The sequence below is a fragment of the Mus caroli genome, unplaced genomic scaffold (genome assembly GCF_978045245.1).
Source record: "Mus caroli unplaced genomic scaffold, Mus_caroli_1 scaffold_2, whole genome shotgun sequence".
In the NCBI taxonomy this organism is placed as follows: Eukaryota; Metazoa; Chordata; class Mammalia; order Rodentia; family Muridae; genus Mus; species Mus caroli.
In genome coordinates this window covers 88,594,896-88,610,845 of record NW_028227257.1, presented here as the reverse complement: position 1 = coordinate 88,610,845, position 15,950 = coordinate 88,594,896, and the positions used below count along the sequence as shown (strand labels likewise).

The window sequence follows — 15,950 nt, the reverse complement described above, 5'->3', positions numbered from 1 at the left end:
CTTGCACCCACTCAGCCACTCATGTGCTCTCTCTCCACCCTTACCCCCTTGGCTATCCATAAGCGCACCCACGGACAAAAGCCACACAACGCTCTCCCTACACACAGCAGGCATGCCCCTCCCATGGAATTATCTTCAATCGTCAAACTCATACTTTTCTCTCACGCTCAAAACACCAAAGTCATTCACTGACCTTCACACACTCACAAAGAACTTCAATGTCCCTCTGACAAAGTCATCTTTCTACAGTTGTTCACAATGGCTTCAACCCTTCACCCACTCCTAACAGGGAAATTTCCCCAGCACAGTGTTCAATGTTCCCTTGAATCCTTATACCATAAGGATGAGCTATGTACTTCCTACACATTCAAATACACACAAGGACAACAGTTACAACCTACACACCCATTCACGTATACACCCATATAGAAGAAACTGTCTCCTACACACAGATACCCCTGAGGGCAGTGGTTACAAGAACCTCGTATTTCACATACACATCCAGAAATATTCTTCATGTTTGACCCATGTTCTCCTTCAGAAGGGAGACCAATTGGAACAAGAAGTCACCAGGAGTCATACCATCGCATACATTTGAGGATCCACAACTTAGGTGGTCACTAGATGCTGCACAACTGTGACTGTGACGGGGAGGCCTGGAAGCCAGTGACCTTGGTCCACCTCCTCCCCAGATCATGCCACCCTGATGCCTACTGTTTCAGTTAGCCCTCCTTTCTAGAAAGCCACATCCTGTGTTGCCTTCGACTTCACCCTTTCCTTTGGGGCTTTGGTAGCCTGTTTTTCCAGACTTCGCCTGCCACAAATAGCCAAAGCTAGGGGGCTGTGACCCAGGAACATGCCTGTGATTCTGAACAACAGCCGACATCCAGAAGCCCCAACACTCTCTCTTATACACTGAGTTTCTTACTAGTAGGCCTGGAGAAGCTGGACTCCAGGTCACCAGCCAGCAGTGGGGACCAAGCTGGATAGGAAGAGGACCTGACCCTGGCTTCCTGGGTACACATGTTTTCTTTGAGGAAGTCATCGGGTGGTTATCACCAAGCTCAATGGGAAAAGCTGGGGGATGGGGGTGGGGGGAGGGGGCAGCTTGAAGATTCCACTGAGCTTACTGAGTCCTTGAACTGGATTCGAGAAAACTCCCACATCATGTACCACAGTCCTGGGAGGGCTCCTCTCCCAACAACCCCTGCTGTTCTCTCTCAACTCCAATCCCAAAGAGAAGCCTTCTATCAAATTACCCCAAGCCTGGAAAAGATTGTGCCACCATGGAATTACTGGGAAATAGACGGGTGAACCCACTTCTGCCATTCTTCCACACCATATAGAAAGTTCATAGAAGGATGAGGTCTCTGTGCCCATCCCAGGCCACCCTTGTACCTACTGTGTCTGGGGAACCTCTGCTGGGATCTGTGGCACGTCCCAGGAGCGGGAGCGCCACATCTGCCTCAGTGCTCCTGGCAGCTCGGCTTCTTTCGTCCCCAGCACCTTCGCGGGGCCCAGAGCAGCAGCCACATCGCAGCCTCCCCCGGCGCTGTGGCCAGCCCCCAGTGCGCTCATCCTGCCCAGCAACTCTCTTCCTCTTTCCGCACTTCCTGACGTGGGGGGGCGGGGGGGATTGCTGCTAGAGGCCGGCTGGAGGCTCAAGCCGAGGACCACAGGGCTTGTCGGCGCCTTCCGCTGACTGGGGCAGAACACTGGCAAGGCACAGAGCTGCATAGGAGAGCAGGGGCAGGTGGGGACAAGCCCAGCGTGTAGCAGTCAAGAGACAACCCCAGGAGTCAAAAGCTGCCAGGCACCCACTAGACCTGCCTGGGCTGGAATTTGCACCCCAGCTCCAGGCCTTTATTTTCCAAACAACGTCTCTGAATTTCACCTCTTGCTGCTACTAATAGTCTCTCACTTCATGACACTCCTCGCTGCACACCGGCTCCAGGTACACAGGCTGACTCCAGCCTGTGTCCAGCTCTCTTAGCATCCTGTATGCACCATACCTTTCAACAGAGCTAGGCACACAGGGTGGTGGTGTATTGGAAACGGCAGTGGATGGAAGATGCCAGATCATGTTCAGTTTCTCCTATCTGCCAGCAGTGTGACCTGGACCAGGCCATACATCTTCTAAAGCAACCTTTTAAGGAATACGGCTACAAACAATAAATCAGAGTTTTGGGGAGCCTCCGTTTTTCTAATCTGTAGAATGGATTACAGTTTGGACTCACTGGGTTGTAAGTGGATTAAATAAAAGGTGAAGGGTTCATAGACAATTTAGGAAATATTGGTTGGTACATCTTGTTGTACCTTCATGGAACCTAGAACCTAGAAGAGGAAGATAGAAACAAGACAATCCATGCATGTTAGGCAATGAAAAGTGCTATTTAAAAAAAGACAGGAAGGGGAAGCCAAAATGAAGGGGCAAAGAGTGGCAGACGGGGGATTGAGCAAGAAGGTGACATTTGAGGACAGACTCAAATGAATCATGAGAGCGGATCATGTGACCCTCTGGAGACTAGCACTGTGGATGCAGGGAACAGTGAGGCGTAAGTCCCATGCGTGGACGAGACCGTGGGGCTGAAGAACTGGAAGGCAGAAGGACCCTGGAAGGCTCTAGAACACCTTCTGAGGCCGAATTGCCCTGGAGTTTGAGGCTCCCATGAGGGGCTTAGCAAACACTACTGAGCCATGCTTGCTCTTTAGCCGGCAGGCAGCGTAGGGAGGGATGTGAGCATCCCTCAAGCACTCTGCAACCACGATGCCTTACAATGAGTTCTTTAGTTGTGTGTTCTTGTTACTCCAGGGAGGTTGAGTTTCTTGAGGATAGAAACAGTGTCAGTTCAGTTCACAAAGCAGGAGCACTACAGAACCTGCTGGTGGTGCCACCAGACCTCCACACAGGGCTGGCCTTCACTCTTGTATTCCTCCGGACTAGAACATGGTCGCTTGCAATAACTTACCTGATGGATACATAGCTTGAAGCATTAATACTCATTCTAATAAGCACTTCTGGGCCAGCAACCTTACCAAACACATAATTACCTCATTGACTCCAAGTTATAAAACAAATGAAGCCAGGCACCGCCTTTAGTCCTGCCACCTGGGAGGCTGAGGCAGGCGGATCTCTGAGGCCAACCTTCTCTACATAGCAAGTTCCAGACCAGCCAGAGCTACATAGCAACACCTGGTCCTAAAAGCAAAGCAAAATAAACAACACATACAACACCCTCCCCCAATTATATTTATTTCTGTGTGTTAGGGTATATGTGTATGTGTGTGTGTGAGAGAGAGAGAGAGACACTTGTGCCCCATGTGTGGAGGTCAGAGGACTATTTGCAAGAATTAGTTCTCTCCTTCCAGCATGTGGGTCTTGAAAATCAAACCCATGTCCTTGGGCTTACAGCAAGCATCCTTACTCTCTGAGCCATCTTGCCAGCCCCATTTTCCTCCTCCCACATTGGGAAACAGGCACAGAACTTCTAATCTTACTTGTCCAAGATCTTCTTGTGTTGAGATTAAGAATCTAAACCCCTCAAAAATAAAACACACACGCACACGCACACACACACACACACATGACTCTAACCCTAGGGTCTAAGATGCCTTGTTGCCCCACTAAGGTTTGAGGGCATGATCAGGCTCTACACCCTTTTTCCCAATTGCAGTCCCTTGAACATGTCACGTCTGAGTCCTTCAAGATGGGCTCCTGGGGTGTGGTCTCTCAAGACTTTACCCACCAGGCCAAGGTCCACTCTGAAAGGAGGCTGCATGCAGCAAGGCCCAGCCTTTCTCTCCCAGGCTTTCCGCAAGTAGCCCCAGCAGTTAAACAGAGGAAACCGGGCTGGGCTTGTTTTCCATCTGGACAGGCAGAGAGCAGGAAATGGCGCTCCTGGAGGGGAAGCCAGGCTGCCTGGAGGCTGAGTCGCAGGCTAACCCTGACTCGGTGAAATGGCGCTCCTGGAGGGGAAGCCAGGCTGCCTGGAGGCTGAGTCGCAGGCTAACCCTGACTCGGTGACCAGGGCTACTTTGAGCTCATACTGTACAAAGCTGTCTGTGCCAGCTTCACAATCCAGATTGGGTGGGGAGGGGAGGACGAGGCTGGGAGGGACAGGCAGACAGGGCAGGGGAGGATGCCCTTGGCTGTTCCTGGGACTTGAGCCAGCGCTGGGGAGCTAGGGACCCCTCAGAATCCACCCAGGTATACACAGGAAGAGCAATCTGGGTAAGAAAATTATTCTGGGCTTCGCTGAAGCCCCTGAGGAGAAGGCGTTCCACTTTCTGTGGCCTGAATGAGCAAGTGGGAGCTGGGGAAAAGAAATGTACCAGGCCACCAAATACTCAACCCACGACCTGGACATCTTCTGCCCTCAAAACCTGCCAAGCCTGCCTCCTCCGTCTGACCTTCAGGCTCCTTGGGTCCTGACTTCTCCTGTCTCCTTGTCCAGGCTTTCCCTGTCGGGGTTTTCTTTCAGTGTATATCATGCAAGTGTATGCTTTTGTAGTAGTAGATGCTCAATAAACAAAATTTCCCTATATTTTTTTTCATGCTCTCTCAACTGTGGTCCTGACGCCTGAATTCCATTCTGTCTATGACGCTGGATGCATTACCTTGCTGCCATTGGTCCTTTGTATCTTGTCACTTGGAGTCTTCCTCCCTCAGACCCAAACCAAGCAACGGAACCAGGGAAGTGTAGAGAACTCACAAGCTCATATGCCAGCTCTTGTTGTGAGACTGTGTGCTGTGCATTAACCATAAGTTGGACCCAATGATCTCCATTTTATTTTACATATTTATGTGTTTATTTCTGCACTGCTGGGATTGAACTTAGGTTTTTCTTGGATACTAGTGTTCTATGACAGTAAGTTATACCCTCAGCTCTGTAGTAGGTGACAGGATCTCAATCTGTAGTCCACGGTAACTTCAAACATACTATGTTTCCCAGGCTAGCCCAGAACCTCAAGTAACTCTCCTGCCTTAGTTTCCCAAGCACTAGGATTTAAGGGTAAGCTGTCTCACTCAGCTCTACCCAGACTGTATCAAAAGTCTCCTCTGGATTTGGCAGTTTCATTGGAATCTCTGTCCCCAATCTCGAGGCTTTCATTCATCCCTAAGGCAAGTGTTCTCATAAGCACTTGCCAAGGGTCAGCACTGCTCCTGTCAGCATTCTCGCCCACAGTCTTACCCCTGGACACTTTGCTCCCAACCATCTTGGATCATCAAATTTGTACGCATAGCTTTCCTTCTTATGACACTGTTGAACCCTGTGCTGCTCATTGTGCAAAAATATAAGCTCAGTGATTCTTTTTTTTTTTCTATAGATGTTCAAATGGGTTGAGTGTTTGATGAGAGGAGCAGAGAAAGGGAAACGGGCTTCTTGGGACTGAGAGCATAGCTTAGTTGGTAAAGTGTTTGCCTGGTATGCTTTAGGTCTCTCCCCAGCACAGACTGTAGGCACTCACCAGCACACTCGGTTCTTCATGCTTGGATGTGTGTGGCAGTCATTTTATTGGTGGAGTCTTTGCTCTGCCCTGAGACCTGTGAGTGCTGTGTTCACCATAGGAGTTGTGACCTGCTACATTTCGATTTCTGATTTGGGCTAGTTCACCTTTCCTTTCCTTTCTGTTTTTTTTCCCCCCCGAGACAGGATTTCTGTATAGCCCTAGCTATCCTGGAACTCACTCTGTAGACCAGGCTTGCCTTGAACTCAGAAATCCACCTGCCTCTGCCTCCCAAGTGCTGGAATTAAAGGCATGCACCACCACCACGCCCGGCTGGTTCACCTTTCCTTATGCACACCATCTGGTAGTCCCCACACCCTGATGGTCATCCACACCCATAAAGCCACCTTAACAATGCTAACTTATTTCATACAACTACTGCTGCCACAAATACCTAGACTCAGTGAATCTCTTGCCTCTGCTTCCAGAGTAGCTGAGTCTACACAGATCACCACACCTGGAGACCCAGAGGTTTTCTAAAGTCAAAAATCCCTCATCAGCTCTGAAGCCTGGGATCCAAATACTTGCGTAGCCCCTGGGAGACTCCACCCTCACTGAGAGGACAGGTGTGCCTGTGGTAGGATGTAGGTGCTGCTGGTGACAGATGGGAATTGGAGAAACCCTTCCAGGGTGTCTTTATGAAAGCTATGAACAGAAAGGAGTCTGAGCAAAGAAAAGGCAGGACTCTCTTCCATTGGGACGGGGGATACAGTACCAGCACAGACAGCTTAGCAGTCAGAGGTGGTTCCAGACTGTCATCATTTGGAAGACACTCTGCCTCTATTAGGATCCCTGCACTGAAAGGAAGAAGGGGCTTACATGGCTCTCTTTCTGGGGTTCAGCAGGGTCTGCTCTAGAGTCTCCCTTCTGGCCCCAGTTTGGATTCCACAAAACCCCTAGTGCGGGACAGGTAGGTACCTGGCACTCCTCCCACACCCTGGTAGAGTCCCAAGCTCAAATTTTAAAGAAATCTTTCAGCCCTTCACCCCCTATCCCATGTCCCATTATCCTTCCCAGATACCAGTACTTAGTACGAAGCCCAAAGAAAAGACCCTCCAGGATGAAAGGCCAGGCCCCTGGAAGCCAGTATGGTTAGGGAAAGGGTTTTGGAATGAAATAGATCAGATAAGTTCCTGCTGTGTGATCTTAAGAAATTGTTTGACTTCTCTGAACCGCAATAGTCCATGTTTGTGGCTTTCAGGGAACTCCAACCTTGCTGTGCACAGCTTCCTCCACAGTCATCTGTGGATCTCAAAAGCCTGCAAGAGTCCATTCTCTTCCCCTACTCCCTTCCACATCACCAAAGAGGTTTCCCAGCCTGGATTGACCCTTGTCCTTGGGCCCTGGTCCTTTATGGCTCTTCTGAATGCCCTGATGTGAAAATGTACTGACTGAGACAAAAACTTCTTTGGCCCTCACTTCTTTCGAAGTACCCCTGGGGACCTCCTTAAAAGCCACAGCTACCTCCAGGCAGCCTTGAACATACTCAGCGGCTTATGCCATCTGGCATCTGAGCTGCTGGGGACACATCCTTTGGTGAAGCCCTCTTCTGGGCCGCCAACTGCTGCTAGAAGGCCTTAGAATGAATCTATTCCCGCCCTTGGACTCTGCAGGCTCTGGCCTTTCATTCCCTCTTCTGCGTGAACCTGCGACTGGAGGAAAGAGTTCCAGTCAGGACCTGGGCTCCGGTTCTTGCCAAGGAAGGAAAATGGACAGACCCCCGGCTTCCGGCTTCCTTTGGCAGCAGTCCCCTCCCTCCCCCTGCTCCAGCTCAGCTCTCTGCCCCCGGTTTTTGCATTTTTAATTCGGGACAGAATGTGATCTCTTGCAAGCTTCTTGCTTTATCCTGTTGCTATTTAAATTACAAATCGGCCCCATCTCCCTGTCACTCCAGGGTTATTTTTAGCTTCTGGTAAATAGCAGCAGGGAGAGTAAGATCAGGTGCCCCTCCCTCGAGGAGCTGTGTCCCTGCGGCTGTGTGCCCGCTGCAGGGGGCACCCTCCCTGCCAACTGGCGCCACAAGCGGTCCTGGGAGGGTGGAGGGGAAAGGGGGCAGTGGGGTCTGGGACATGCTCAGTTTCTGCTCTCAGTCTCTGGCTGGCTTTGCTAGCCTCTGTTCCCACTATCACTGCTCAGAGGCAGCATCCACCGTCCTTCCTGGACCTCCCTAACCCGTCTTACTCTAGCGAAAGATCTAGGGGGCGGTTCATTACTTCCCCTGGAGTCAAGAACTGTATGCCGCTTGTCTGTAATATCCTTCAAGCCGTACTACTGAGTGGATACTATTGTTCCCATTTTCCATATGAGGAAACAGGGTTAGAGGTGAAAGTTTCACAGGCTCAGAAGGGTCAGCGCTGGTTTCCGGGAACTCTCAGACCCTCAGACCCCAAGCCCATGTGCCCATGTGTGGAAATTGCTGCCCTTGTTGGAATGGTCTCTGCCCAGGTGGATGGCCGCATCAGTGTGCTGTCCTGTCTACTGAGTCATGGCTCCAGGGCCTCATCTGACCCACTGCCTGATTGTGTAGGGTTCTGTGAGCTAAGAATGGTTTCAATAGTTTCAACATTTCGAGAAACAGGAAGTAGCAAAAGAATAATAGTTTGTGACAGTGAGATGACATGAGTTGTAAAGTTCAGGGTCCGTAAGCAAAGCTTTAGAGGAAGCCAGGCACCCTCATTCCTTTACACGCTGCCTGTGATTGCTTTGTGTACCACTGGCAGGGCTGAATAGCTGTGACAAGGAGCACGTGACTTCCAACGCCTGAAATATTTACTGTCTGGCCTTGTGCAGGATCCTACTTTTGTCGAGGAAAAAGTCTGAGCCTCCTAAGTCCATGTTAGGCAGTGTGTCGGCAGGGCCTGAGTGTCTGGGCCATGATTGAATCTGTACAGGGATACCTCTGCCAGCCACACCCAGCAAATAACATCTATTGTACCCTCTTTTATCCAGAATCTCTCTCTTTGACGTCTCTATAGGTGCAAACAAGTGGTTTTCAAACTGACTGAGCTACCAGAATTACAGGAGAGGTTTACAGATCCAGATCTAGACTCTAACCTGAGTCCAAGGGCTTAAGAAACCATTTTATTTTTATTTTTTTTTCTTGAGGTCTTAAGAGATTGACCCTAGGATCCCACCCATGCTATGCAAGCACTTTGTTATGGAGCTACAACTTCAGCCTTAAGAATACATTTTAGGAGGCTGGAGAGATGGTTCTGCAATGTGCTGGTCTTGAATAAGATCCAAGTTCAGTTCCCAGGACACATATGGTGGCTCACAACTGCCTGTAACTCCAATTTCAAGGCATCTGACCTTCTCTTCTGGCCTCTTTAGGATCCTGTACACATCTGGCATGCAGACTTTCACTCAGACACACACACACACACACACACAAACACACACACACACACACACACATTTTTTTAAATCTTTTTTTAAAAATTCATTTAAAAAGACATACTTAGGTGATCTGGTTTGGTACCTACTGGGCATAACATTGGAGGTGGTCCACAAACCGAGCATCCCTAATACCCTCTGTCTTCCTCGGCTGGAGTCATCATTGCAAGAAGTCTCCTGAACCCAACCCTTACTGGTTAGGGCTCCTTCTGTGCTTGGGATAGCTTCTCCCCAGTCCAGATACACATGTGAGACACAAGGGCTCTACATACTGTCCTGCCCTTTCTGGTGGGATTTATTGGAAACTAGGTCCCCTTTGACCCTTTTCAAATCCTAACTTGTTTTGTTTGCTAGCTTATGATGGCTCTGGAAAGAGCCCAGAGGTACTTCTTGTCAGGCCCCTCCTCCCTAGCATCTTCTCCAGTCGTGCTGAAAGCCCCTGTGGTCCTTACTTGCGTCAGAAGCAGCCTGGCCTCGGTCCTGCTTCCGCTTGCACACACCCACCCACCCTCATATTCATTGCCCCCACACTTCTGCCTGAAAGCCCTTTCTCTCCGTGAAGGGCTTTCAACTGCTTTTCTTAGCCACTCCTCACAGCAGGACTGGAGGTTTAGCTGTGAGCTAGAGCTTTATGAAAGTGGCAGGCAGAGGATGTGAAAAGGGTCACAGTGGGCCTGAGCTCCTGACAGCCCTAGGACAGCCTGGAAGAGAGTGCAGCAGGCCTCTTGGGATTTACACCTCCTCCTCTACCACAGAAGGCTCAAAGGGCCTAGAGCTGCATTCTCTTTCCAGACCCAGAGGCTCCCCTTGCCTTAATTCCTTGCCCAGTTCTGGGGAGAAGACTAGACCCCTGGCCAGCCTCAGCATGGCCTCATCCTGTACAGCCCTACCCTGGTGCAATCCTCAGAAGAAGAGATCCAACTTGGTTACTATGCATCTTTGATGGCCCGGGACTCCCATTTTGACCTGTGGAACAGCTCCTACATGGGGGCGTTTCGGTCCTTAGAGCTGCCTCTCCACCCCTATGTGTGCTCATGCACACATAGCATCTTGTATGTCAATTCTTTAGTGAAGCTCTGTTTTCTATTCTCCCAGCCTCTCCCTGACCCTGGCCTCTTTTCTAGCAGTAGCTGATACATTTCCCTGACTTGAATATAGGGGAAAATCTCCGTGTGGTGCTTTTTGTAGGAGCCCAGACATCCAAGGAACAGAGTATGTGTGCCTCTGTCCAGGTCTCCTGACTCCCAAATCAATAATATTTCTTCCAAGATTCTTCATGTTCTGTTCTTCCCCCAGGGACACTTTCAGGAGCTCCTGTATCTTAGCTGAAGGCCCCGGGCAGGGCTCTGGAAGATCTTGGTAATGGAGTCTAGCATGCTCAAGGTTCCCAAAGTGCAGGCAGGGCTCTTGGGAACCGAACCTATTTCCTTTTCCTCTGAGCATCATCCCACTTCAGGATGGTGGGTAACTTCCCTCTCCATCCTTTCTCAAGTGATGCAGGCCTAATGGCTTCATAACCATTAAGGCCCTTTCAGCTCTCAGGGCTGGGTTGATTTTATGATCCTTCTTCCCAGAAGGTCCAAGGAGAAGCAGGGCAGTGTCAGACATACCCAAGCCCCTTGTGGTTGCCAGTAGACAAAAGATTTGTCTCTCCCATCAGGCTAATGGCATTAAGGGATGAAGAGGCACATTGAGATGTCCCTATTAGACCCTCCAAAGAAAGTCACTCTGTGCCAAAGGCTTGGGGAGGCAAGGTGAAGGGGGAAGTGAGGATGTCTATCTCCCCCGTCTCATCTGGGGACCACCTTGTGAGGAAGGGCACACTTGTTCACTCCAGGTCATTACAGCGGCCTCTGGGGCCCACTCCAGCTGCTTCTGCCAGGGGATCCTTTAAGTTAGAGTGGCAGAAGCAGTCAAGTGGAGTCTTACCTAGACAGTTGATGGTGTAAGATGTTGGGTGGGCAATGCAGGGGAGGTGCCTACATCAGTGATAGATGCTAGTGAAGGCCTGATGTGATACTGGGGGCGTGGTGGGAACGCCCTTGCCTTTTCTAGGCAGTAGGTTTCCAGCTGTTGTGGCAGAAGTTACCTCTGTGCTTAGCACAGGGGCAGCCCACAGGAGGGTACAGAGGAGGGAGACTGAATGCACAGGGTAGGCACACTGCTTCTTCTGGAAGAAAATCCAGAAGACTTCTCACTTCTTACAGAGATTAGTGAGGACCATCTCGGTGGGCTTTCTCCTAGAACAGAGACACAGCGCTAGGCACAGACTTGGCGCTCGGTAATTAGATGCTGAATGAATAGAGCTTTCATAGTTCGAGAAGGGAAGCTATCCCCCGCACCCCTTCTGAATCCCCAGTCCCTAGAGTAGAGCCAGACAAACGGCAGGTGGGCGCGTCGTGAACACACGCTGCTAGTTCGGTGCTGATAAGAAGTGGTCCCCGCGCGGCGTTCCCTCTGTCCCCATTCTCCTTACCTGTATGACACCTGCTTTCGAAGGTGCATCTGGCTGAATCGCTCTTCCACCAGGGGTCCCGCAGCCACACTTAGGGGACCCTCGGGCCAGGGCTGGAAGACCTCGGCCTCCTCCCGGCGCCCGCAGCGCCGCCGCACCACCTCCTCCGCCGCCGCCCGGCCGCTGGCTGCCCTGTCCCCGCTCGGTCCTCCTCCCCCCGGTCCCTCAGCCATCCTTCTGCAGCCCGGCTCCGTGCCCTGAGGCCTGCCGGAGACCCCACCAAAGTTCAGAGTCTCGAGCGCTCCGGAGCCAGGGGCGCAGGACCGGGACGAGGCAAAGAGGCGCTGGGTCCCGCACGTCGGTCGTGACGCGGCGCCCAGACGACAAGGACCGGGAGCTGCGGGTCGCCGCGCTTAGGAAAGGCCGGCAGGGATGCTCCGGAGCCCTGGGGAGACTGTGTCCTTGGAAGGGTCGGGATGCTGCGTGGGGCGCTGCCGGGGCGATCCCCGGACGGCCAGAGCCTGAGGTCTAGCCGAGCCGGAGCCTTGTAGCTGTCGCCGCAGCAACTAGGCACCAGGGTGTCACCTTAGAGACACTCGCCAAGCCGTAGGGTCCGAGGGAAGGGCGCCGCCTCGCCCTGCCTGATCGGCCCCGGGCCCCCGGGAGAGCGAGCCCGGAGCACGGGCCACAGCCAGCAACCTCTCCCGGGGCTCCAGGCCAGGGTGCAGGACCCTGCCCAGGCCCACCTCTGTGCCCCTGCCCGGTACTGGTACAGGCTGCACGGCACCTGCCAATCATCGCTCCACCTGTCACTCAGCCGCAGTGATGCACCCCCGCCCCCTTCTGTCCCGCGTTTTCCGGCTTTGGCATTCGCTGCCGCTTAAGGCAGGTGAGGGGGGTGGGGGAGACAGGGGCGGTGACAAGAGGCAGCTTTAACCCTGTCGGCGCTGTGGGAATTTAGAGATCAAACTGGATTTAGGGGAGGGGCACAGGAGACAGTTTACATCAATCCCTAGGGACATCTAGGATTGTGGGAACACCATCCCCAGGCTTAGAGATCTCAAGACCAGGCCTCAAGCTGGATCAAGTTGACTTGTGTGTAAAGTCCCTTGAGATGACTCTGACCCTTGAGATGGTCAGCCTTCCATGAATCTTCCAGGTTGTGGATTTGGGGTATCCCAGAACACTAAATCAGTATCTTCTAGTGCCAAAGAGACTGTCACAAGAGGGAGGAACCAGGGGCAAAAGGAAGTACAGGATGATGCTTCCATGGGGTCCAGCTTGGGTTTCCTGTCTTTTCAGTATCTCTTTGTACCATCTCTTCTTGGGCTTGGGGATGTTCACCAACTGAACGTTTCATTTAGACCATTGCAAGGACCTGGGTCACTCCTCAGATATTAGATATGAGTCTTTTTGTGGTCCAGACTTTCTTCTCTTTCTGAAGTCGACCCATATGACCACAGATTCATACAGTATTTACGGGGCTGCTCTTCTTCTTCTTCTTCTTCTTCTTCTTCTTCTTCTTCTTCTTCTTCTTCTTCTTCTTCTTCTTTCTTTCTTTCTTTCTTTCTTTCTTTTTTGGTTTTCGAGACAGGGTTTCTCTGTGTAACTCACTCTGTAGACCAGACTGGCCTCAAACTCAGAAATCTGCCTGCCTATGCCTCCCAAGTGCTAGGATTAAAGGCACGAGCCACCACTGCCCGGAGGCTGTTTTTTGTCTATACTTTATCCAGGCATTCAAAGCCCATATCCCACCATCCAGCCTGATCCACCCATTTCCTCTACAATGTACCCATTTCAGCTACCAGGCTCTGGCTTGGCTAGACTTCAGGCTCTCGCAGTCTGGGATAGACCCAGCAGCGACCCACTGCAGTTTCCCCCAACCCTTCCAAGGACACAGTCTTGAATTGAATCTTATTCTGGAATTGGTCCCATTTCTTCACAGCGTCATCTAGTTGTCCCCTCTATCTTAAATTTTTCCCAATCACAGACTTTCAATTTGAAAGTTCCCACAAATATATATATATGAATGTATATATTCCAGCTTGGCATTGGTGGCACCCACCTTTAATCCTAGCACACAGGAGGCAGAGGCAGGTGAATCTCTGAATTCAAGGATAGCCTGGTCTATAGGGAGTGAGTTTCAATATAGCCAGGGCTACACACAGAGAAACCCTGTCTTGAAAAAAACCAAACCAAACCAAACCAAACCAAACCAAACCAAACCAAACCAAACCAAACCAAACCAAAACCAAATAAGCAAAAAGCCGTTCTTTTCCATAATGACTCCTTGACTGTCCAGCTGGTTGCTTCTTCCTAGCCTCCCCTGTTCTCTGAGCAGATGTCCTGTGCAGTCTTTGTCTCCTTTCCCCACTGTGAGCATGGGAAAGTGGGAGGGACCAGACTCACATAAGTAGATAATGGGGCTGCTTTGGGGTTCTCTGATATTCTCCACTCTGTTCTATGCCTTTGCTCAGGTTATCCCTGCCCTTCTTTGTCTCTCATATGGAAAGGGCATCCGTCCATCAGCCCCATGCAGCCCTTCTTAATAATGTAGTGCAGAGATTTCTTGGGTGTCTCATTGGGCATACCCTGTATACTCTGAGTAGCGACCATCTCGTTTGTCCCTAACCACATCCCTGAGTGGTAGATATTATCACTTCCTCCATGCTGCAGAGGACAAAGAAACGATGTTCAATGGTTTAGTTGCTCAGAATAGCTCCTGGTGAGTGGCAGTGCACTTGGACTTAAAAGTTCATGCCTTCTGGCGCCAGCACCCATGTCCTTTCCCTCTGTTCTACTGCTGGGACAGCTCCCCACCCCGACCCCCACTCTGTAAAACTGCAAAGGTCTGCTAACATCTGCTTCCCACATCTCAGTGGCCCAGCAAGCCCCTCTTTGGGTAAAAGCATTAGACTAAACATTCTTGGCCACAAAGGCTCTTTCTCCTCGAAGCCACTGCTACTGGGGGGGTTCCCACTCTGCACCACTGTTGCTTTTGAGTTTGTCCTTCCAGGACCCTGGGCTTGGATTTCCAAGCAACCTGGCCCAGAGTAGCCTCCTACACCATGAATTATGGTAGCACTGGCTGGGTTTGACCTTCACTCAGCTGCTGCCTAGCTGCTGGGTTCCCAGGTTGGGTTTTTGTTTAGCTCTTTCCTGCAGCGCTCTCTCCCCACTTAGGGCTTTTTAAAGCAGGCTTCATTCCACCATCCTCACACATCCCTACTTAGGGCCAGCTGCTGGCTGCATTATCTTTAAGCTGTGTCTTGGCTTCCTTCCCAAGAAGAGGAAAAACAAGCCCTCTCCCCAACCAGCCTCACCACCTTCTGTATGCAGCCTTTCGAAGTTGCATCTCACTCCTCTGGCCCCATCCCACCCATTACCACAGCACTTAGAGAACAGTTACTGGTGTCTAGTGTATAATGGATCTGGTGCATTTTCCTGGCAAACTTTCATTGATTTTCAAACAGGAGGGTGGGTACCATTTTACAGAGGAGCTCCCTGGGGCTTGGAGACATTAAGTAGATTAGGGAGACAGCACATACCTCAGAGACCATGTACTTAGCCACTCTGATGACCAAGCAACTAAAGTTCATTTGGAGCCTAGGATTCTGGTCTATGTCCTCCATGCCCGGGGAGGGGGGGACCCACAAGGTACTTTTTACCTACATCACACAGGTATTCACGTTGGTCAGCCCTCCTGGATCTAGAGTCTTGTCTGGCCCAGCTCTGCTCTCGTGGCTTCACCCTCAGCTGTTCACCCTGTCTTCAGAGCTTTGGCTTCTAGCTAAAACAAAGGATATGTTGTGGACATCGAAGCAGGATCGCTCATTGTGAAAGCTGTCACATGGGATGTGGCAAAGCAAGCTGCCAGAACTGACAGTGTGAAACTATGGCTCCATTGCTGCAGATACATCCCCTTAGAGGCAGGGATAGGGCCCCGAGGAAACACTGGCAATAGGTGACCCTACATCCTCACACAGGCTGGGCAAGCATCTTGGATGGACCTCCATAAGGAGCAGACCCCAGGTGACTACTACTCGCTAGTCCCGGGCTTCAGGTAACCCTGAGAATCAAGTCTCTTGTTCAGTCATAGAATAAGGAGGAAGAGGGACTACAAAGAGACATCAGGAACTGGGGTGAAGCCAGTAGACTTGCATCCTACAGCAGCATTGGTATTCAGCTGAATGGCCTTCAGGGCCTCAGGGCCTCTCTCTCTCTCTCTCTCTCTCTCTCTCTGTGTGTGTGTGTGTGTGTGTGTGTGTGTGTGTGTGTGTGTGTGTGTGTGCTTGAGCCTGTGGAAATCAGGAGAGGGAGGAACCCGATTTGGGTCCCTCTGCAAGAGCAATACACAGTCTTAACTGCTGAGCTGTGTCTCCAGCTATGAACATTGGCTTTGTTTTTGTTTTCACATCTGTAAAATACCCTTCTTCGTCAAGTGTGGTGGTGCATGCACACTCTAATCCCAGCAATCAGGAGGCAGAGACAGGTGAGTTTGAGGCTAACCTGGCCTGTGTAGCAAGTTCCAGGCCAGCCAGGCCTACATATTAAGATTCCATCTTTCCATCTCAAAACACACACACACACACAC

The 15,950-nt window shown here is 51.1% G+C and overlaps 1 protein-coding gene across 2 annotated transcripts in view; it reads right to left on the bottom strand.

Moving 5' to 3' along the window:
* Dgkz (diacylglycerol kinase zeta) overlaps window positions 1-11,932 on the bottom strand; it is a 42,821-nt gene extending 30,889 nt beyond the window's left edge. The window contains exon 1 of one of the 2 annotated variants that reach the window (XM_029472294.2): window positions 11,378-11,932. In XM_029472294.2, coding sequence (XP_029328154.1) covers window positions 11,378-11,589 — 212 coding nt within the window. In that variant the 5' untranslated portion in view covers window positions 11,590-11,932. Of the gene's footprint in view, window positions 1-1,402; window positions 1,579-11,377 lie in introns of those variants that run through there. The other variant, XM_021156923.1, reaches the window with a different exon arrangement.
* Window positions 11,933-15,950: the final 4,018 nt, after the last annotated feature.